Source organism: Chaetodon trifascialis, chromosome 8 (genome assembly GCF_039877785.1).
Source record: "Chaetodon trifascialis isolate fChaTrf1 chromosome 8, fChaTrf1.hap1, whole genome shotgun sequence".
Lineage (NCBI taxonomy): Eukaryota > Metazoa > Chordata > Actinopteri > Chaetodontiformes > Chaetodontidae > Chaetodon > Chaetodon trifascialis.
In genome coordinates, this window is record NC_092063.1 from 15812694 (window position 1) to 15835132 (window position 22439).

Below are 22439 nucleotides of genomic sequence, written 5' to 3' on the forward strand. Positions count from 1 at the left end.
GTGTGTGTGTGTGTGTGTGTGTGTGTGTGTGTGTGTGTGTGTGTATGTGTCCACATTCAGTATACAGAATCACCAAGGCAACAAAATACAAAGAAAGCATTTCTGTTTTCTAACATGAAAAATCATTATCTGATTTTTCTCCAACTTCCACTTCTGCTGAAACAAGCCCCAAAGGACTGCTGTTTGGGTCATTTGCTGGCTTTTCCCACTACATTTTACCAGGGTGAGGGAAATGGAGGGCTCCTACTGACACTTAATCCACATGCTAAAAAAACTACACAAGGACATGAAGACCAAAACACCCAAAACCTGCTACCAAACTTAAAAGACACACTTTCTCACACTCGTCCTATTTTTCATTTATTAGCCAGGACCGTTTGCAGTGTCTATTATCTGTTGCTACAACACTAGGAAGATGGCAAATATTTGAACAATGTAAATTTTTGCTTTTCGTCATGCACACTCTACAATTCTTCTAACCACACATCAAAAGAGTCAAACTACATTTGTCGCACTCACTCAGCTGCAATTTTAAAGCTCATGATGTTGAAAACTCATGAATGGTCAATGAAATGTTGCTAACAAAAATGCTTTAAATGTGAAACCGTGGCTACTGAGTGAGCAGCAGAATAGTCATAGACGTAACAAACATGTAAACCAGGCCAAATGGTCGTTTCATGTGAAAACAAAACAGGCCTGGTAGCAGGATTACTGCTCATATTTGCAACCTGAATGCTGCTTCAGAAAATGAAACCTACTAACATCACAGGAAGTCCTTCACTTGAATGCCCACAGGGATAAGCTGATGTCACCACAGGAGTGTCAAGTGACAACCTGGCTACTCGATAATCACTCCATGATGATGTAGGCATGGCACTCTGCAGAGCCAAATGTGCATTTACTGCCTAGTTTAAAGAAAAAAGTCATGACAAGTCCCCGAAAATAAATACGCCTGACACTCTAGTTCCTCCTCCGTGACAGGCATTGCACCAGCTTCCTTTCGGCTTAGTAGTACCATGTCGGATTTTCTATACAACCTCTAGCATTACATCTAAATTACTAAGCATCAGTATCACCAAGTTATCGTCTTACGGACTACAACGATACATTAACAGCGACTTATGATCACCTCATCAAAAATTAGAAGAGTAACGCTACAAGGTTCCGCCTACTTTCAGCCTAACCACATACATACTAGAGCAGATAACGTTAAACTGGCTGGCTACCGACCTTATTAATCAGCATAAGCTGTCTAACATGCACAGAGTAGACTGAATGTGACAAGCTAAGCATAAAAGCAGAATTTAATTTAGCCAACTAAAGTTAGCTGACGTAGTCAAATTTACTGTGGCTGGGCCATTTCTACGTTACGTTATTCAGTCCAATGGAAGGCCCATTAGCTAGCTTGCTGGCTAATGTTTGGGTTAGCTCGCTAATGATGAAGCAAAATTTCTAAACGTTCCACTGCGACGTCGATTAATATTTGCACAGCAATGCTGTTATATCAAAGAATAATGTTGAACAGTCATATGTCGTTCCTTGTTTCAAACAAGTTTATGAGTTACCTGACATGGCAAGCTAAATCGCATTTTAAGTAAGTTAGCCAATATGCTAATGTTAGCTAACGTCAGCAACTGACTCGATGCCAGTGCAAGTTAAGCTAAAGTAGCCTGCTAGCCGCTAACGTTAGCTCAACGGGTAACGTTTCCCATCGAACTGAACTAACCAAGCTAAGGTTAGCAAGTTAGCCAGTTAGCTCGCTCTTGGGTGGACACGGCCAGTATTTGAGTAAATAGAGCCATGGATTTTATTGACATGTAACTGGTTACCTGTTGATTATAGACCCAATAAGCTGAGGTAGCTCTTTCGTTTCAAAAGCGGTGTACGAGGCTGATAAAAGCGGTCGCACTGCCGCTGTCCATTCGTGTTCCCCATCTCCTCCGCTCGACGCCATCTTGAAATCCCTAAGAAAAAAAACTAGCTAGTGGAAGAGCAAACTGTGAAAGTAAATCGCAGGGGGCGCTCACAACCTCACATCAGTCACTGACATGAAGTGATGTTGGTCTAACCAACATAATTTCATCCAAACTTTAAATCATATACACACAGTTTTTCATCCCAGCAATACAATTCCCATTTTGCACATACAAATAAAATGGCTATTTTCCCCATTACATTTATGACTTATAGAAACAATACAAATGCATCTTAAAGGTCACAATATTTATTCCTTTGGATTGCAATTGTTCCCATTGAACAAAACAGGTAAGCCTTGTTTATCTTATTTTATTGTTTGATTTAAGAAACAAGTATGTCAAATCATGGTCAGTTTAACATTCTTATAAAATAACAGTGAATGTGTCCTCAACAAATTGGACCAGTTTCTCTCAAATCTGAGGAATGACTAAATTGCCTTCCGGACAAACACTGGCCCAATATAATATGGACAGTACAAAAATCAAGTATAGTACTCACATTCCATCTACCCTTACCGTAAAACAGCACTGTGTCCACAATAGCAATTAGGCCTTATTCAAGAACAACAACCAAACATGAAAAGTGTGGTCTCCTTCATCTTTTCACTTCATTTAACCTTCTGTACACACGTGTTTCTGCAATTAATTTTGTTATTAATTATGCGCCAAATCACCATCATCATCATGAGTAAAATTAAAATTTTAAATTCATGTCTGCATAAAAAAAGAGAAAAGAGAGAAAACAGAACCAATTTTATCTTGAACAAAAAGCCTGTTAATTTACTAACTGAAGAAACATTATCGCTACATTATTGTTATTTATATGAGCTTCTATCTATCTTTTTTAGTTGATTCGAATTACATTTATTGAAGCTGTACCTCTTTCCAGCTGTAGGTGGCAGCACCTCCTATCACAAGACTTAAAGGAAAACGGTCAACTTCCGACTTCCTCCTTCTGAAGAGCAAGCCAAAGCAACTGCTGCAATGGCAAAGCTAATTTTGTTGTGTGTGAATTTTGTTATGTTGTACGGCACCGTTGAGGCTGTGTTCGAAGATCAAGTAGGAAAATTTGACTGGTAAGAGGAATGTAGCGAATGATGAAATATATGTGCTATTTAGAGCTATGTTTTAATCTGGAGATGCTAATGCTAACACCTGTCACAGCCACTAGCTGCGACCCGGTGTGTTTGGGGTGGACTTTGTATGAAAGAGCAGGCCAAAAAAAAAAAAAAATCTGAAAAATGAATACAAGGAGTGTCACTTTTTTGCTTAGCGTACGTGCTCTTAGTTGTTCGCAATTTTTTAATCTGACATTATGAAACCAATGATCCAGTAAGTTCACTGAGTTATTGTAAATATGATTGAAATTGGCTTTAAGTATTTCGACAGCCAATCTGATAATAATCCGTAGACCATATATACATACATATATATACACATTTTAAAGTTGAACTGTGTGTCATAACACTGGTGTTTGTGATTATTCCTGGAGTGATACAAGCATTGGTCTAGCTATAAGTGTCAACTAGCTTGTTGACTTTCTGACAGCTTGTTATTTGTCTTGTGATTCATAGGAGGCAACGATATATTGGCAAGGTTCGCTTTTCCCATTTCGACACACAGCTACAATCATCCAAAAAAGTGCTTCTGGCAACAGAGAACAATGTTTTTGCTGCACTCAATACTCGGACTGGTGACCTCTGTAAGTATTGTGTTTGTCTTTTGATGACCCACTTCTCAGGAAACATACTCTGTTGTGATATTAGTATTTATTTGATGTCTTGTTACAGTCTGGCGACATGTGGACAAGACTGGGCCAGAGGGGAACATTGATGCTCTTCTACAACATGGACAGGGTGATTTTTGTCATTGCAGTTTAGCTTACAGAGATTTTAACTCCATTATTGAAAGCAGATAATTCATTAAACTGTTCTTGCCTCCTAGATGCGGTGCTGGTGGTCGGTAATGGCCGCTTGCTGCGCTCCTGGGAGATAAATGTTGGTGGTTTGAACTGGGAGGTTGTGCTCGACTCTGGCAGGTGATTACTTCTTCGACTGGCAGTACTTAAATTTAGAATTGTCTTCAATTTGATCAGATGTTAACTGGTTTTATTATGCATTTTAGTTTCCAGTCGGCATGTTTAATTGGACATCAAGACAATGTCAAACACGTGGCTGTTTTGAAGAAAACCGTCATCTCTCTCCATTACCTTTCAAATGGTCATCAAAAATGGATAGAGAATCTACCAGAAAGGCAAGTGGCCATGTTTTGTTGTATTGGGTGAGCATGGAGAACGTAAAGTATTTTTGTTTGCTTGAATGCTTTTCTAGAAAGTACAGTTTACATCATACGTAAGATGCTGGTAGTGGTTGGAATTATACTGTGTGTTTGGGGGGAAATTTAAAAATTCATTTAAATTAATATCATGGAAATATTGAATCAAAAATGATGGAGTATGAAAGAGAATATGTTCTAAACATTTTGAGAATTATTTATGCAATCATTCAAGTAGCAACTCCAACATTCGCAAAAATCAGGTCGAACATGAAGAAAAATGGATGTGTTCATCACAATTATTAATTCAAGCATCAACAGGATGCAGCAAATAGGAAGCAGAAATGTCTGGTATACAAAGGCAGACATCGTGTGTGCTTAAGAACAAAGTTGGCAACACAAAATGTATAGCTGTCTGTTTCCTTGATCCCTACAGTGAAACCGTGGATTACCAGGCCATGTATTCTGGTGGAAATGGTGAAGTGTATGCTCTGGGAATTGTTCCCCATTCCCACATTGCTATTGTTGCATACAGTGTGGAGGATGGAGAGATAATCAAGCAGGTAATACGGATTTATAGCTGTGAAATTAAGTATATAAAGGCGATTTAAGATAAAATAAAACTCATGTAAACCAATGTGCTATCTTCAGATCTCTGTCGAAGCCCCATGGCTGTCCAACATACAGGCCAGCTGTGCAGTGATCGGCAAGGGGATGTTGACGTGCGTAGACCCTGCAGCTGTATCCCTATACATGCTTGATTTGCACATGGATACACAGATGACCCAGCTCCCCTTGCAGGTACTCATCAAAATAAACCTTTTCCTTTTGTAAAATGACCACATGCATCCTATGCTCTGCTCTGGGTAGGTCTCCCTTTCTCCCTTGTTATCTGCATTTCACTACCTACACAATGCAGCTGTCTGTCTTCATACCTCTTTTTTCTGAGTAAATGCTTTTCACCGTTTTTCACAGTGTGCTACCGTTTGTCTTCTTTTAGTCACTGGGACTTGAAGTCACCCCCGGCTTCCAACCAGTTCTGGTGTCCACCCAGCCCAACGCAGCCCGACAGCCGCTGTCTGAGTTCTTCCTTCAGCTGGGTCCTGAACACTTCCTGCTCCTCCAGCTCAACAATGGGCAGATCGTTACGCTGAGGGACTTCAAACCTGTACGTAACTGTTTCTCTACCTTTCATTTCTCCCTCATGCGCAATCCAGACCCACACAATTAAAACCCAGACTACTTGTTGCTTGTAATATTTGCCATCCAAAATGTTGATGATGCATTTTTCTCAATTCATAGGCCATGCTGGTTTCATTTGCTACCACTGGAGAGAAGACTGTTGCTGCTGTCATGTCACCCAAGAATAAAACTGTGAGTTAATGTAGAATCATACTCTCTGATCCATACTAGTATGTGGTTTGCCTTTGTGCAAACTGTGGTCTATGCCAGTAGGCTTAGTATCGTCTTTACTTTATCATCTTTTTTGTCCTTGATGTGTGATTCACATGTTGATTTTGATGAACAGATTAAAGTTGTCTTCATTGGGATTTTTATGTGGCTGCTTGCAAACAAAGTTAAACATATTTCACATCTTTTGAACTTAATTCTACACTTATTTGAAAATCAAATGAGAACGATCATTTTGTTTATTTTAATCGCTGAAAGTCTGTTTTCTTCCCTACAGGCCTGCAGTCTAAACCTCTTTAATGCAGAAACTGGACGCAGACTTCTAGACACAACGCTGATTTTCCCTTTGGATCCTTATGGTGGGAAACCAGAGAAGGTGAGTCTAAATTTCTTCCCAGTGATTCTCCGTCATGTTTGATATCTGGCTTGTCAAGTCAATAATATGATTACTCTCAGAGTGGATCGGTGAAGTTTGGGAGAGGGCTTGTGCCCATCAGGTGTTTGGATGTTCACCTATTTATTCTTCCCTCCAGCTGTATGTGCAGGCATTCCTCAAGAAAGACGACGCCGTTGGCTACAGGGTCATAGTGCAGACAGAGGACCACACACTCACTTTCCTACAACAGCCAGGTACCAATGACAGAAACGGGAAGCTTTGCCAGTGTTGGAAAGAGTGCTCTCTGTCTGTGCTCATCACGGGGTCGTTTGTGATTCTGCCACCGAGGGGCGCCAAAGTCAGAGCATTTTAAAATACTGCTCATAGTCATAAAATAACTGACAAAATAACATTTTTTCAGAAGGTTTATTTGGCCCTATCCCACAAAAACACTTGTGTCTTGACCTTTTGCTTTTGATCTGTCTGCAGGTGGTGGATTGTAGAAGTCACATGGGATTTATAGCCAGCAGCCAAACGCTGACTGGTGAAATAGCTTGATTTATGTGTCACTGTGTTTACTGTCGGGATCAAGTACATGTTTCCAAAGTGCAGGGAGACTGGTGAGCCATGCTCTGCCTCATGATAACATTTGGGTATTCCACATCTTAATCATCACAAATGCTGCCAACATCTGACCACTATGTGGAGCACAAACAGGCTCTCAGTTTTCATCATGTGCACATAATCCTGTCCTTTCCACAAGCACGATGGGAGAGGAAAAAAAAGTTTTAATTCATGGAAAACGTCAACGCAAACTGCACACTGTCACAGGGTGTGGAAAGTGGAATGAATGATTGCAGAACAATTATGAGTCTTGTTTTCCAGGGCGTGTATTGTGGACAAGAGAGGAGGCCCTGTCTGATGTGGTGACAATGGAAATGGTGGATCTGCCTCTCACAGGAACGCAGGCCGAGCTGGAGGGAGAGTTTGGCAAGAAGGCCGGTAAATGTCAACCCAGAATCCCTTGCTGTTTTTTTCCTCCCAAGTTTCCCACTTTAAACACTAATATCTGCTGTGGATTAACATTCAGTATTTTATCTATTATTCTCATATGCTTTAAAACTTAAGGCAGCTGTCCAGTTCCTATTCTTCAGGGTAGCTTGTCAAACTTATCTCATCTTTTTGCACTTTTCCATTAAGATACAACTAATAATTAAATCCACTGAATTGATGCTTTTATTTTTATCCTACCTCCAACTGCTCAGCACCTGCATGTAATCATCAGTGTTTTAGTTTTTTTTTATTTTCGAGGTTGTTGGATGAACTGATTCTTGGGTGTGTTCACTTGGTTGCTATTGGCTTCACTTTCTTTTGTTTTTGTCCTGCTTTAATTGCTGCACTTGGATTCAGCCATTCAAGGTAATACTCTGCTCTTCTTCAGTAAAACTTGATTAATGGGTCTTAAGGGTCTTTCCTTTAGTCACCCTGCATCCCCTTGTTTGATTTCACCTTTAGATTTAGTCATATAATATTTCTACAAAGCCTTACTTGTTCTGGTCTGGTTTCTTGCATCGTTTCATTGATGACGTGAGGAATAAGCAGCTAAACAAATATTTGTTTATAATGTTCTGGATTTTACACACCTGGTGCACCTGTGCTTTGCCAGCATTGACAATACCACAACATGCACTAGAAGAAACAAATTATATCTTTAAATGTGAATGAACTCCACTGAAAGTCATTAAGCTGCCTCTGTCCTCTCACTGTAATGTGTCCAGACGGCCTGATGTCCATGGTGCTGAAGAGGCTCTCCTCTCAGCTCATCTTGCTGCAGGCCTGGATCGCCCACCTCTGGAAACTGTTCTACGATGCGCGGAAGCCTCGCAGCCAAATAAAGAACGACGTGACCATCGAGAACCTCTCCAGAGATGAGTTCAACTTGCAGAAGATGATGGTTATGGTCACTGCATCTGGGAAGGTACGAGACTAAAGCTCTGCCCTCTCATTTAGCCACTGTTTGGTCGTGTTGTGGCAGAGATGAGCTGTGCTGCACACTGGTGGTCAAACCAGTTTGTTTTGTCTGTGGTCGAGCAGGACTAGAGTGAAATGGAACACTAATAAATAGACTCAAGCAGGAGTTTCTGAAACTCTCTGTTTTCCAGTACAGTTCATCCTTTGCTTTTTTTCTTTAAAGCTCTTTGGGATTGACAGCAAGACTGGCAGTATTCTGTGGAGGCACTACCTGGAGAACGTGCCATCTAATGCAGCCTTCAAACTCATGGTGCAACGGACCACTGCACACTTCCCCCATCCGCCACAGTGCACGCTGCTCATCAAAGACAAGGTATCTAATAGCGAGGGCTCTCAGCTGTGTGGTTCAAAAGCCTCTGGGTGGGAGTCACTTTCATTATCTTGTGGGTCAGACAAACATAAATAAAGCAAATGACTTTACTGTGGGGCTGCACGGTGGCGCAGCAGGTAGTGCGCGTGCCTCACAGCAAGAAGGTCGCCAGTTTGATTCCCGGGTCGGGCCTTTCTGTGTGAAGTTTGCATGGTCTCCCCGTGCATGCGTGGGTTCTCTCCGGGCACTCCGGCTTCCTCACATAGACCAAAAACATGCTCATTAGGCTGATTGGTGACTCTAAATTGCCCCTAGGTGTGAGTGTGAGTGTGAATGGTGTGTGTATGTGCCCTGCGATCGGCTGGCGACCGGTCCAGGGTGTACCCCGCCTCCCGCCCATTGACAGCCGAGATAGGCTCCGGCCCCCCCCACCTCCCCGAAAGGGATAAGCGGCATAGAAAATGGATGGATGGATGGATGGATGGATGGATGGATGGATGGATGGACGGACGGACTTTACTGTGAAATCAGCAGATCAGCAGCTGAAGACTTTTTCTCCCGCAGCAGCACTTGAGAGGAACACATTGGTCTAACCTGTGTCACTGTAGAAGTGGCCTGTATTTATTTATTTATCTATTTATCGCCATTTCTTATATTTTTGTTGCATTTTTAGGACACAGGCCTGGCCGCACTCCATGTATTTAACCCCATCTTTGGAAAGAAGAGCCATATCGCTCCACCTGCTCTGCCTCAGCCAATACTGCAGTCACTCCTGCTGCCTCTCATGGACCAGGATTATGCTAAAGTCTTACTTCTTGTTGACGACCAGTACAAGGTCAGTGGCATGCTGTAAGCCTCCAGTACAAACATGTGGAATTTAATTGTGATAGTTATCTTCTTTCTAAGTGAGGGATACTGGTTATCCAGAGACAACTTATAAAAATTGTGTGGTATTTTTCTGCAGGTGTCTGCTTTTCCCTCTACAAAGAATGTGCTACAGCAGCTCCAGGAGATGGCCTCGTCCATATTCTTTTACCTCGTTGACTCCAGCCAGGGAAGACTTTCTGGCTACAGGCTACGAACGGCAAGTGAAATATTTCAAGGATCTTTGCGCATCAGGGGTCAAGAGTTTTACACACGTTTTAGGAAGCCAAGCCACCACCTCTTCAGCTTTTGGTTGCCTTAGATGACAACAATGGATACCTTTTTTTCTATTGTTTTTTGGATTAATATTCTATTTCAGTCACGAAAAAGGGATCAAGAATGGTCAAATGTATGTTACCTAACGAATGCTTAATAGATCTGGAGCCTTTTTTAAGGATATATTTGACTGAGAGTGGGAGTTTCTCTCAGTTTGAGTACTGAACTTTTAGCCTCAAATATTCTGAGAATGAGCATGAGGTCTTGAGGTCTGTCTCCCATCAAATGATACTTAAAGCAGAGATGACAGAAAGAATGAATCTGGATGTTTTTGTGCACTCAGGACTTGTCCACCGAGCTCATCTGGGAGGTTGTCATCCCCACTGAAGTACAGAGGATTGTTTCCGTCAAAGGGAAAAGGCCCAATGAACATGTGCACTCCCAGGGCAGAGTAATGGGAGACCGAAGTGTCCTCTACAAGGTATGATGACTTCTGACTAACACTGTGGAGCGGTGAGAAACTTTGACACTGATATCATTGCTCTTATTGATGCTGGATTTGGTCAGCGTTGTCTCAACTTCACTGTTTCCCACACCAGTCAGAATCTGACGAGTCACTGATGTAGGCTGAAAAGTCATTTTCCAAGAAATACTGTACCTCATGTCACTGTTTCCCCAGTGAATCATACCCGCTCTCCAGCACTGACTCTGAATAAGAATAAACCATGATTCTTCGTATTGCCCGTGTGCAGTCTGCTATACCCAAATGATAAATGATGATGAACAGAACACGTATTTTTCAACATTGATTAAGATGCTGAATATTGTCTCTTGTCATTTCTTACAGTACCTGAACCCCAATCTACTGGCTGTGGTGACGGAGAGCACAGACATGCATCAGGAGCGGAGCTTTATCGGGATCCTCCTGATAGATGGCGTGACCGGTCGTATCATCCATGAGGCCGTTCAGAGAAAGGCCAGAGGACCGGTGCATGTTGTGCACTCTGAAAACTGGGTGGTGGTGAGTATAACTGAACGCTAAAGTCACTCCAAAGGATGGGAAAAAAAATGATTTGATCATGTTTTGATGCTCTTTGCTTGGTTGCAGTAAGAATACAGTGTTGGGTCACTGCAGCTATATAAAAATGACCAAGCACCCACATTGTAATCGAACATTGAACACATTAAGAGACAAATGTGGAAGGGGAACGCTGGTGATGCCTTGAGGGTCATGTGATCTCACTACTGAATGTGTCCCCTGCCTCTGTGTGACTTCGCAGTATGAATACTGGAGCACCAAGTCTCGCAGGAACGAGTTCTCTGTAATTGAGCTGTACGAGGGGATGGAACTCTACAACAGCACCGTGTTCAGCTCACTGGATCGGCCACATGCTCCACAGGTGCTTCAGCAGTCTTACATTTTCCCTTCCTCCATTTCTACCCTGGAGGCCACACTGACTGAGAAGGGCATCACCAGCCGCCATCTGCTCAGTAAGTTTCAGTGAGGTCCAGTCAAAGCTCATTTTTCCCTTTACATGTTTGAGTTCGTTTGTGTGTCTGTCCGAGGCCTTTTCAAAATATTTTTCTTTGGCTTTTCTTTGTCACAGTTGGCTTGCCATCTGGAGGAATTTTGTCATTACCCAAGATGTTCCTTGACCCTCGGAGGCCAGAAATAGTATCTGAGCAAAGCCGGTGAGTCCTCCAGGTTTGGTTTGAAACATTTCAGTGACTTCTGTCATTGTTGTTACTCCCTGTCTGTCTGTCTATCTAACCACTCTCTCTCCAGTGAAGAGAACCTGATACCGTACGCGCCAGAGTTGCTGATCCGTACAGAGTGGTTCATCAACTACAATCAGACTGTATCAAGAGTGCGAGGAATTTACACTGCCCCCTCTGGACTGGAGTCCACGTGCCTGGTGAGTCACGATACTGACAAACATTATATGAGGAAGGTGAACAATATGTAAAATAAAGGTAGAACTACTGTGTGTGTGTGTGTGTGTGTGTGTGTGTGTGTGTGTGTGTGTGTGTGTGTGCGTGTGCGTGTGCGTGCGTGCATGCAAAGTGCTTCTGTAAATCATAAACCATCTCAATAATACAAATGAATAAATACTGAGTGGATATATATAAAGTGGGTAGTTGTGCACAGTATGATCATATTTATTATTAGTTTTGACTTTGTTTTCTCCCCTTCAGATAAATTTAAATGTAAACATGACTTTTCCCTCATAGGTGGTGGCGTATGGTCTGGACATCTACCAGACGCGGGTCTATCCCTCGAAGCAGTTCGACGTGCTAAAGGACGACTACGACTACATGCTGATCAGCAGTGTTCTCTTCGCCCTTTTCTTTGCCACCATGATCAGCAAACGCCTGGCAGAGGTCAAACTGCTCAACCGGGCCTGGCGGTAAAGTGAACGTCAAAATCCCATCTCTGACAGCCCCGAGGCTGCGCGAAGGACCTCAGCCCGAGGAGATGAAGACGGCTGAGGCCGTGCCTGTAGAAGAACACAGGGCAAAGTTCAGAAAGGCCCATAAGGAACTGCAGGGGTGAGGGAACGGCGGGGTGGGGTGATGAAAGGAGGGATTAGTATGTGTTTATTTTTTAACTTATTTTGCAAGCACAAGGAATTATTTCACAGTAGAATTAACTGTTTTTTGCCATGTCATTTTGATTCGATGTTTAACACATGACCGATTACAAATGAATGAAAACAGGCTCGGGTTTAATCAGCGGAGTTTGGAAATTCCTACACATGTGAAAGTTAGAAACTTTAACAATGTTTTTTTTTTTTTTTTCTCCAAGATTATTTTTGTGACATTTCAGCTTCCTTAGATTGTTCTAATGGAGACTGTTAATAAATGTGGAGGTCAGAAAAAAGGTGGAAGACGACAGCATGATTTGGTACGACACCAGAGTTGTATGGTTTATACACTTAGCCTGCTGAATCATCACGATACTCAAACACCATTTGGTTTGACAAGTGAACTGTGAATATGAAGTGTGAGGAGATACTGCAGCATTGACAAGACGTGGAAGTTTGAGATTCTCCCACCAAAGGCACCATCCCACTGTCATCACCATCGCACGCTTTGATGAAGGAAACTGTCCAGCCTTTATTTTCTCTCCGTCAGCCATCCTGCAGCTTCATACAATCATGCTGTTGATGCTCCATTAAAATTTGTCCCAGAAATCCAGTTTAAGTGTTTGTTCTTTCTGTTTGCCAGAGCTTTCAGAGCGAGTGCAGAAATTAATTCTTTATAGTCTCCAAAATGCTTATCGTCAGAAATATTTCATTTTTTGAGTAAACGTGGGGTTTACTTTTAAAGTACTGTCACTTATTTACCTCGAGGTGCAGGGTTATGATAATGTGCTAATATGTACTTGTTTAGTGTAGGTTGTATTACATTTTCCAGAAATGTGTTTACTGACATATAAACTAGTAAAATTGGCTAAAAAAAAAAACAACAAAATTTTCAATCTTGTCAGTTGGCCAGTAATTACATTATTACTGATATGATTAAAGCTGATTGGTACCCATTTCATTCTGTCTGCATCACTGTTTTATGTCACAGGAGCAGGACATACAGTAGATCTTCTTTAGAAAATGAAATTTCCTGGAACATTTCCTCAGCAGCCTCTGCTTCCCTTCTCTGCTTATGGCTTTTTTTTAAAGATTTACGAGACAATAACGCACATAAAGACATAAAGAGGTGACAGGTTTCCTCTCATTTCAAATAAAGGCTGTGCTTTCATGAGGATCCAGTGTCAAAGAAATCATATTTGCGGTGTGGAAAAAGGACATTGAGCCTATTGTAGAAGGAATAAGTTATTTTATTTCTATAAATAGATTAAAAACACAATTGTACAATGATTTACCTGTGACACAAACACCATTACGGACTTACAAGCAGCCTTTGCTTGGGCCAACACAGAACCTTCATGAGAAATTTCAACCTGTTGATGTACCAAAGGTTGTTAATGGGGGTCTGCACCTCAACAGTGTAAACGTAACATGATTTCCATGCACAGAAAAAAGAAGCATTAAAGGCCCAATCGGTACTTTTTTTGACCATATATACATTATTTGAGCTAAATACACATACAGTTAAAATAATCAATCATCAATTTAAAGTTTGTCAACTAACTAATTGAAAATAAAGGCCTCTTCTGCTCCTGTGTATAAAAACACTATAGATGTAGAACAGTGTCAGAAAGGATTAATGACTTGGTTCTTCTGCTGATCATCTGCTCACGGAAATTTCCTTTCAACAAATTCAACTTTGTGCACACAAGCATAGATTATGCTGCTAGGGTCAAAGCCTGAAAGGAGAACGCTGAACACTCTGCAGAGGAGATGCAGCTTGGAGCAACTCTGAAATAAAAACATCAGCTTTCTGAGAGAACGGTGAAGCACACAAAGAGCCTGCAAAAGCCATCCAGAGTTTCATCAGGTCAGGTGTTTGATATCACTGTAGTTCAAAGCATGTTTTGGTTGTGTTGTGTCATTCATTAATATGAGCCATATGTTGATGGTTAAACTGATGATAATGAATGATTGATTTCAGAAAACATTAAATCTATTACATGATACTTTAGATTTCAAGCAGCATTGTCATAAAATTGAACACACACAGGATGAAGAGTTTGGTACAAGCCCAGCTTGTACATACAGTAATTATTTGCTCTCTTGTAAGAAATGTAGAATTAACTCAGGTTGTTTAAATGACGTGAGCACACGGTTGTCAGACTTAAAAAAATAATGAGTGAAGGGGGATTTTCCCTGTGAGAAAACTGTAACATGTCAGTAAACCAAAACTGAAAATGCTTACAGGAAGTAAATATTTCTCCATTATAAGTGAAACTAATGTGATGTTTTCCATGTTGATGTCGAGGAGACGTCGCTAAAATACTGACCGGTAAAATGTTCAGTTAAACACAGACAAAAACCTCACAGTGTTGTGTGACGTAAGTGATCTTGGAATGCATCAGTCATAGAAGAGAACACCAACATGACGTGTGAATGTAGCACGTAGGTGTTTCCACTCTGTACAACAAGGTTATTCATGATGTCAGTCACAGTTTTGTACTCATTAAGTTTCAGATAGTGATGTAAGCGAGAGTTTCTATCTGTTCTGCCACAGGCCGCTGCTTCCCATCCCAGCCGGTTCACTCCGGAGTCTTTCGCGCCTGTCTGAGTACGCCGGTCGGCCCGGCGGCAGGAGGATGTAGTGTGTCGCGCTGGCCTGCCTGCCATCCTTCAAAATGGGAACAATGCAGGGAGAAAACTGAGCTGCAGGTGGCGCCCTTTCACTCTGCTGCCTCTGTAGTGCCTTACTCACATATTTGGGGTTAGCAGCAAAACTCTGTGTAGCAGGCATCACGCCGTTGATATAAATTGGAAGGCTTTTGGGGCTCGGGGTGCGTGGCGGGCAGGGTGGGACTAAGGGGATTCGTGGAGGAATTTTGGGAGGCTTGTCTTCTTCGCTGGCGCTCACACCCTTTGAGAGAGCAGGGGGTTTTGGAGGGATGGGGACACGAGGAGGGACCTGTGGCTTGTCTGTGGGGCTGCTGTGGAGAGGCTGGAAATCAGGGACTGGACAGGAAAACCGGAGTCTGGATGATTGGTGCTGGTCTTTGTTACACAAAGTGTCTGAAACCACGGGCTGGTGGGCTTCTCTCTGGAGAGCTTGAGCCCACATGTTGGCTCCAAACCTGCTTCCTCCACCTGCTGGTCTGTCCTCTCTGTTTGGCCAAGAGAAAGCCATGGAGCCAGGTCCAGCACTCCCAGCCCGCAATGAGCTCTCCTGGTAGGCATAATTTACTTGGCCACAGTCTCTGCTCGTGCCCCTGTACATGGTCTTGGGGCAGCTTCTGGGCAAAAGCCGCCGCCGGTCACTGGTGAAAAATTCCACCTCACTGTCAGCTGCCTCATCGGACATGAGCTCCTCAGGGTCAGGCAGAGGCGGCAGGGGTTTGGCTTCTCTCTGGTGGCCCCCAAACATTGTCCGTCTCTGGGAAGTAGGGACCACCTGGTCTCCCTCATGGGGCCGCAGCGTGTTATCAGAAGTTAAGCGGTAAGTGTCTGAGTAGAAAGCAGGCTGGGAGATGGAGATGTTGCCTGGGAAAGGCACAAACAATCAGGTATTAAACAACTGTTTTCATGAAATCCTAAATTGCGCTGTGCACCAAGATCCTGCTGCTATACAAGGTTTTGCTATCACTGTTGTTTCCGTCAGTGCAGAAACAATTCTCAGAGGAAGAAACATGGAAAACAACTTGCAGTGAGAAAAAAAACTCTCAACTTGAGTGTAGTGATGGTTTGGGAGGGGAAAAAATACCAGGGGGAGTGAGCTGCCCACTCTTCTCAGAAAAAAACCTCCTGTTTTGCTGAAGGTATCGTACAGGAAACGGGAGCAAAAACATGTTGAAAACAACCTCTTAACCTATCACCTTCTTCGTCAAACATCAGCCACAACACCCTGATTAACACAGGAATCATCACTTCCCATGTCCTTCTCTGTGGAAACATCCGACGTGCCCCAGACTGCAGGAACAGCTGGTGACCAGGGAGTAATACCCCCCCTCCTCTGCTACACAGCTCAGTGCAGTGATGACAAACTCACCTAAAGCCTTTCTGCACGCTGTTTTATGAGTCAAACAGGGTTTAAACTCTAGTTTCTCAAGCCAAGACAAACTTAAGAATATAGATATATGCTGGCAGAATTCTGGAAATGAACCTTATTATAACATTAAGAAAATGTATGATTAAGTATTGGCAAAACCTTTAGAGGCCTTCTCAACCCCTTTAAGTGTTTCACAACTCAAAAAGATTAAAAACAGGGTGTCAAAATGTGAGCTGCTGTAACATGTTATCTGTGTCTCGCTTGGTTTATTCTAATTTCATTTCACAGATAACTCATAATCGTGTGTACTGGCTGTCATGTTCCTGTCTATCTCAAGGTTTTCTATTGTTACTCACATCAATCTAAAACAGGTTCAAGGACCAATTCAAAAACCATATCTGCAATTAGCAGCAATTACAGATTCATACAAACAACAGTCACTGAGATGACGTCTTTGTGGTGACAAAAAAAAAAAAAAAAAAAAGATATTTACTTATGTGTTATATATATAATTGACTCACAGTTCAACTCCGTGGCCATTTGCTGTGGTTGTAGCTCTGTCAGGTTGTGTTCCATGTCAGCACTCAGGCCAAAGCACATTCTGCAAATCAACAGTGGTTGAGAAATCCATACAGAGCTGTGCGCGTGTGTAAATCATTCCTGCACATAACCTGACATAAGTCAGTCATTATGTGTGAAATAACAAGCATGACATGACATATATGCTTTAACAGAACATGTTCTTCTCTCCTACATGTTTATTTCTGTTATGTCACAGCACTCCAACATCTGAGCCACAGTCTTCATGTATGTTTGCTATTTATTTAACTAATATTGTCATTGTGTCCCCCATATTATTAATACTGTCTACTCTGTATATACAACATCCAGGGCATGTCCATCCTGGAAGAGGATTGACTCTTGGATGGCCTTTAAACAACTGCATTACAACATGCATTACAACATCTTAAAGATTTGTTTTTGCCCCCAAATGATGAATTAGTGCTTGTATTGTCACACCATAGAATAATGACTGACTTTCTTTCTGTATTAGTTGTGAATTAGTTTGCGTACCTGTTGAGGTCATGCTGTCCCCAGTAGTTGTTCTGACTCCCGGCCATGTTGTGGCAGAAACTGTGCTCTTAAAAAGCATGAAGGTCTGTTTGGTATCGGTCTAAAGCTCCAACACAGGTCAGCTCCATCAAACCCATCGTTCGAGCGAGCAGAAGAAGCTGTTGGAGACGAACAGAAAAGTGAGCGGTGCAGGATTCCAACGGCTTTCTTGTTGCTGCCAAACAGGAAAACTTCATGTCACAGCAGGTGTGTCAGAATTAGGCTTTAAACATAATAAACATAAAATGAACCTCCACATTTGGCTTTCACATTGCATCACTCCTCTCATTTGTTCCAGTCACACCTTCATTCGTGTTGAAACACCCAAAAACAGGGACTATAAACAGAGGACATCTGGAACACAGTCCCATCCCGCACACCCAGCTGCATGCACTCATCCTACCAGGCAGGTCAAAGGTCAGGACAGATCTTCTAGAACAAATGTTTCGAGACTCAAAACACACACATAAAACACCTACAGATTATATCATTTATGTTACTAATACAGCATGACTATCATGACACACCTGCTGTATATTCTACCTGTAACTGCCTGTCCTGTTACTGTTACTGTCTGCACATTTCTCACTCTGGAAAAGGTCAGCCTGTGGGAAAACAATCGAGTATATAGAAAGTATTTTGTGAGAGCAGTAAAGAGATTTTTCCACGTTGAATTTGTCTTAAATATTTACTTGGTACAGTAAATCATCTTCTATTCCTCAAACGCTGCATTGTCTAAGGTGAGCCTCTGAGAAACAACAGTCGCATCAAACGCCCAGCCTTCAGTCTGCTCTGCCAGCTGCTATCTGTATCTCTTTGTGGCTCCAGATTAAAGCCATTTGTCTGATGTGAAGGCTCAACCTCTGGGTCAGATGTGGGAGGGCAGCAGCACTCCTCACCCTCCTTCCTCTCCGTGACCATGAAGCCCTGCAGTATCCGCCCTTACAACAGGGGCTAAGTGTGCAGCATTCCTGTGATGCTGACGGACACACTCCACCACTCAGACGGCACACCAAAGCACGACGCCTACGAACACACTGAGGAACACGCAAACACACTGAGGAACACGCAAACACACTGAGGAACACGCAGGTTTGATTTCGATTCGGCTGTGGATCGTTAGATATTTTAGTTTAGGAGACAATCATTCTAAAAAAAATACATGTTTAAAGACTACAGAGAATGTCATGTATTCACGTTAAAAAGGTAATTAGTAAAAGAAAGACATGTCATGCCACAGTTAAACTTATCATGAGCTCATTCTTAGAGATGCATATAAAAATTGCCTGTTCTGGCAGGCACCAATAGGAACAATATTGATAAGATAACAGATAATATTAATCTTACAGATCACCATCTCGAGAATAAAGAATGTCTAAATGTATTGTAGACTTGTTTGTCTTAACCTTAGTTACTCTATTTCATTTGTAGACTGATTAATGCCAGACTTCATCTCCTTATTGACAAGCATGTAAAGGATTCAGAAATAATTAAAATAAGTTTAAACTGAAATGGTTAATTGAAGCTAGTGAACCTTATAGCATCCTTCATCCTCTCCTCAGTCATCCTCCTGAGAGCAGGGGAGTGAGGATCATTATCAGAACAATCACAATCATTTGTTTTTCTTCATTCTCGGCCAATCATATATCAGCCCCTGACACAGTCAACCTGCTTTTATGTGAAAGGTAACAACAGCCTTGCTTCCTTGGCTTTACTCACAAGGGTCAAAGGTTAGGTCAAACAGACCGTTTGACAACTGAGGAGAGAGTCCACAAGCAGAGATCTCATTCCCTTCAAGACTCCAGCAGCGATGCTGTCTAGTACCCCGCAGCCTTGACTCTATCATGGCGGAAGCAAATGCAGTGATGTGTGCACTTACCCTCATGGTCAGAAAGTACCCGTCGCCCCTTACTAATTCACCTGCAAACCACTGATTAGTAACTCAGCCTACTCCTCCTCGTCCAGAGGGAAAGCAAGGCCTCAATTTTACTATCACGCTGCAATCTTACCCTTCAAAGTCCTGCTTTGTTTCAAGTCACCAATCGGTCTTCAGTCAATGTGGGAAGCAAACAATGCAGCGCATGCATAATGCAACAAAAAAGCCACCACAAACAAAACAGTGACCCATGCGTCTATTTGAATATTTATGTCATCCTTAAAACAACCGACTGTGGCGTCATTTCCGCCTGTGAGCCTCGGAGATGGAAGACGCTGAACAATTATGAATTCTACCAGCAAGTACTCAGCGTCCATGAATGGAGCCACTCTCAAGCATGAATGGGCCTTTGTGTCACTTTGGTGCGCAGCGAAGCAAGCCTGAAAATACAAGTGAACTCTCCCATGAGGTTAAGACTGAAGATACGCCATGGAGACAAGCAGACATGGCCAAGGTATGAGCCTGTGCTGCAAATCCCCTGCAGGACGATTGTGTGTACTGGCACTGCTGAAAGGACAAGCCAGAGGCTAAGAAACTGTTTGTTTATCTCACGTAGGAGCCTTGATGTGTTGTCCTTGGCTGTTCCCACCTCACTTCAGGCAACAGGCCATTCACTGCCTAGACCTTTACAAATGATTTAATTACAGCACTGGCATAAAGTACGTGCTTTACATCACCTAATTACAACTTGCTGCAAACTCTACCAGCCAAGTAACACTCTCAGCATGAGTCAACCACAACACTGAAAAATTCAGGAGAATGTGACTTAGAAGACCAGATTACAAAAGCAGTATTTACAGCCTAGATGAATGTTTCTTTATTCAAATAATCTAAATAGACAAGAGTAGTTGGTTTTAGCAAAGGAAATATATCTACATGTGTCACACAGGACTGCAGTCTACTGACAAACCAGACCTGTTGCAGACATACTGTTTGCTCTGCATGTACTGTTTTATAACGGGTCACGTGTGTGAGGCCGAGTCTGATAGATGCAGTGCATTAAACCATTTCACTTCATCTGATAATGAGAATTCACCACATACAGCATGATGGAGTGAAAGCAGCATGGCAAACTCTGTGGAAAGTTGAGAAAAAAAAACTGCGTTTGTGGTGTCCAGGTTGAATTTTTTCATTCACATTTTTAAATGTAATCCAGCCCACCTCAATAATATATGCCAGATACTGGGCAAAAATACACTTTAGCACTGTACTAGCTATTTAGAATTTGAATTTTTACACTTCACATTTATTTTTTCTGCGTACTAAAGACTATGGCACACTACATTTCACTGCATAGTATTGTGTAACTGGAAAAAATGAAACATCTGCATGTAAATCTTTGAATCTAGAAATAGGACTGATACTGCTGAATCATTAGTCTCTGGGATTGGCTCATTTCATGCTACAGTTTACACAATATAAATACACGTATGCACTCTGTTACATAATCTGAATAGTGTTTAAATGATGGAAGTCATTTAAACACTGTTCAGATTATTAGGAGCCATATTTTTCTATTGAAGTTGGTTTAGAAAAGAAGTTGGGAGGTCATAGCAAATTTGACACTTTGTCAGTTAGAGCGGGTGAAAGCAGACTCTGTGAGGCTTTAAATGAAATAAATCACTTCAGTCATCCGCACATTCACATCAATAATTTTGTAATTTTACTATGTCTATAGTCCAAAACGGGACTAAAGTCAAAAAGACCAAAACTGTGTAAAAAATAAATTAATTAATTAATCCTGTTTATAACTATCCAAAATTGTATTTCCTCTCCCAACTTCACATGGAAAAAAATGTAATCAAAAAGGGAGTGAGAATATTATTTTAACCAGTCCTGAATGTAGACAGTAGGCAACAATTCTGTTAAGCAACAATAAGAAAAATAAGTAGGCCTACTGTTAAAAATGTTCAGCATTGCATAATTTTATACAGCTGTATTCAATCAATTTAATCGTTAATAATCCATTTAAATTTAGGTTCAAGTTGGAAGTAGTCTAATTAACTATGCTCAATACTGCAACAAATTTCCGGGCATTTGAAATCACATCGATCTAGATTTTTATGCATCTTGTGTAAATATGTAGATATTCATATTAACATGTATGTAGATACAGCTGCAGATGGAACTAGATACTGATAGATATCCTATAAGTACATGTATAGTTACTGTGCATGTACAAATAAATACACTAGCGATGACAGATACTTAAAACAATCTAAAATAACTGGCAGTGCGGAATTAACGCAAATTATCACTATCAAATTGGACCAAACTCCACACACCGACTAAACTACTCTGGCTCTTTAGCGCCCACTAGCGGCTCACCGGGGAAGAGCCGAGCGCTGCCGGACTCACCCATCCCGCCTCGATGGGACTTCACTTGGCGGACATCGGGTCAGGGGAACAGTCTGTCCCGTTGATTACGCCTTACTATAATTCTGAAAGACGAGCTGAGTCAGTGCTCAGACATTTCTGCTAAAGTGTTAGTTCAAAAACTTTTTAAGGAAACGACAAAAGTCGTTGAAATCTTGGACCAACGGTCTCACGAGTCTTTTAACGATAAGCTCGCCGCGAGGGATTCAGCCCCGTGCAGCTTTTTACGCGTGGTTTAAATAAGCAGCCTCCTCAGTTCACATCACTTAAAACACTGTCCCTGATGGCTAAAACGCTTTATGTTCACGGATAAATGCGGGGAAGTCTTACCATGAAAATGCAGACTTGTCCGTTAAGCTGGGTCGACCTGTTCCTGTCCAATGTGAGAAAATTTGTCTGTACAGCGCGAGCCAGCGTCCCAGTGAAAACTAAACCATGTGCAACATCCCTCCTCTGTCAACAACACTGGGAGGTGACACTCATTTGGTCAGAGTGACGTTGGTTTCCACATCTCCTTATAAATGCATCCAGCTCCCCGGGCGAGCTGCTGTAACTCCACCCAAATCAGTCTTAAAGGGGAAAAAAAACCCTAAAAAAGTACAAGCCATTGGGGGAAACTAAACACCATTAGGAAAAGCAGTCTGTGGCCTATAAACCAGCAGTGGTAGAGAGTGAGTTTGGGGGTTTTTTTGTGCTCAATTTGAATATTCACATTTGTGACTTACTTTCAGAGGGAATTGCTGTATTTGTGGCTGATCCACTACACTTATCTGACAGCTGGTTTCTTTGCAGATTTAGATATTACAGACACAACATATGATAGTCTCATGACATGTGTGCAGTGCTGTTGATTAACCTACAGAACATAAA

General features: G+C 41.9%; 3 protein-coding genes across 16 annotated transcripts in view; 1 reads left to right on the plus strand and 2 right to left on the minus strand.

The window, feature by feature from the left end:
• Positions 1-1958, minus strand: part of ubr4 (ubiquitin protein ligase E3 component n-recognin 4) — a 52990-nt gene extending 51032 nt beyond the window's left edge. For all 11 annotated transcript variants that reach the window (XM_070968195.1, XM_070968193.1, XM_070968192.1 and 8 more), the window contains exon 1: positions 1830-1958. In XM_070968195.1, coding sequence (XP_070824296.1) covers positions 1830-1954 — 125 coding nt within the window. In that variant the 5' untranslated portion in view covers positions 1955-1958. The remainder of the gene's footprint in view (positions 1-1829) is intronic.
• A 960-nt stretch (positions 1959-2918) lies between these two features.
• emc1 (ER membrane protein complex subunit 1) lies at positions 2919-12711 on the plus strand. Its single transcript, XM_070968196.1, has 22 exons — positions 2919-3052; positions 3551-3678; positions 3767-3832; positions 3921-4014; positions 4101-4229; positions 4687-4813; positions 4902-5051; positions 5251-5418; positions 5553-5624; positions 5938-6036; positions 6194-6290; positions 6922-7038; positions 7815-8014; positions 8231-8380; positions 9051-9212; positions 9342-9461; positions 9861-9998; positions 10365-10538; positions 10798-11008; positions 11125-11209; positions 11304-11433; positions 11750-12711. The coding sequence occupies exons 1-22, from the start codon at positions 2961-2963 to the stop codon at positions 11927-11929; spliced, it is 2889 nt and encodes a 962-aa protein (XP_070824297.1). The 5' UTR covers positions 2919-2960; the 3' UTR covers positions 11930-12711.
• A 629-nt stretch (positions 12712-13340) lies between these two features.
• On the minus strand, positions 13341-22030 carry LOC139334572 (ERBB receptor feedback inhibitor 1). 4 transcript variants are annotated; one of them, XM_070967539.1, is made up of 4 exons: positions 21900-22030; positions 17219-17376; positions 16666-16745; positions 13341-15639 (listed from the first exon to the last, which is right to left on the minus strand). In XM_070967539.1, the coding sequence occupies exons 2-4, from the start codon at positions 17263-17265 to the stop codon at positions 14645-14647; spliced, it is 1122 nt and encodes a 373-aa protein (XP_070823640.1). In that variant the 5' UTR covers positions 17266-17376; positions 21900-22030; the 3' UTR covers positions 13341-14644. The 4 variants fall into 4 exon arrangements, with proteins under 4 accessions (XP_070823640.1, XP_070823641.1, XP_070823642.1 ...); XM_070967540.1 differs by lacking the exon at positions 21900-22030 and adding an exon at positions 19267-19312; XM_070967541.1 differs by lacking the exon at positions 21900-22030 and adding an exon at positions 19137-19178.
• Positions 22031-22439: the final 409 nt, after the last annotated feature.

What these genes read in the sequence shown, in the direction of transcription:
- emc1 (XM_070968196.1), top strand. Translation starts at nt 2,961, where the DNA reads ATGGCAAAGCTAATTTTGTTGTGTGTGAATTTTGTTATGTTGTACGGC. An exon ending in ACTCTGAAAACTGGGTGGTG is followed by an intron (nt 10,539 to 10,797) that starts GTGAGTATAACT and finishes GTGACTTCGCAG; the next exon opens with TATGAATACTGGAGCACCAA. An exon ending in CACCAGCCGCCATCTGCTCA is followed by an intron (nt 11,009 to 11,124) that starts GTAAGTTTCAGT and finishes TCTTTGTCACAG; the next exon opens with TTGGCTTGCCATCTGGAGGA.
- LOC139334572 (XM_070967539.1), bottom strand. Translation starts at nt 17,265, where the DNA reads ATGGCCGGGAGTCAGAACAACTACTGGGGACAGCATGACCTCAACAG. An exon ending in GGACAGCATGACCTCAACAG is followed by an intron (nt 16,746 to 17,218) that starts GTACGCAAACTA and finishes GTTGATTTGCAG; the next exon opens with AATGTGCTTTGGCCTGAGTG. An exon ending in AATGGCCACGGAGTTGAACT is followed by an intron (nt 15,640 to 16,665) that starts GTGAGTCAATTA and finishes TGCCTTTCCCAG; the next exon opens with GCAACATCTCCATCTCCCAG.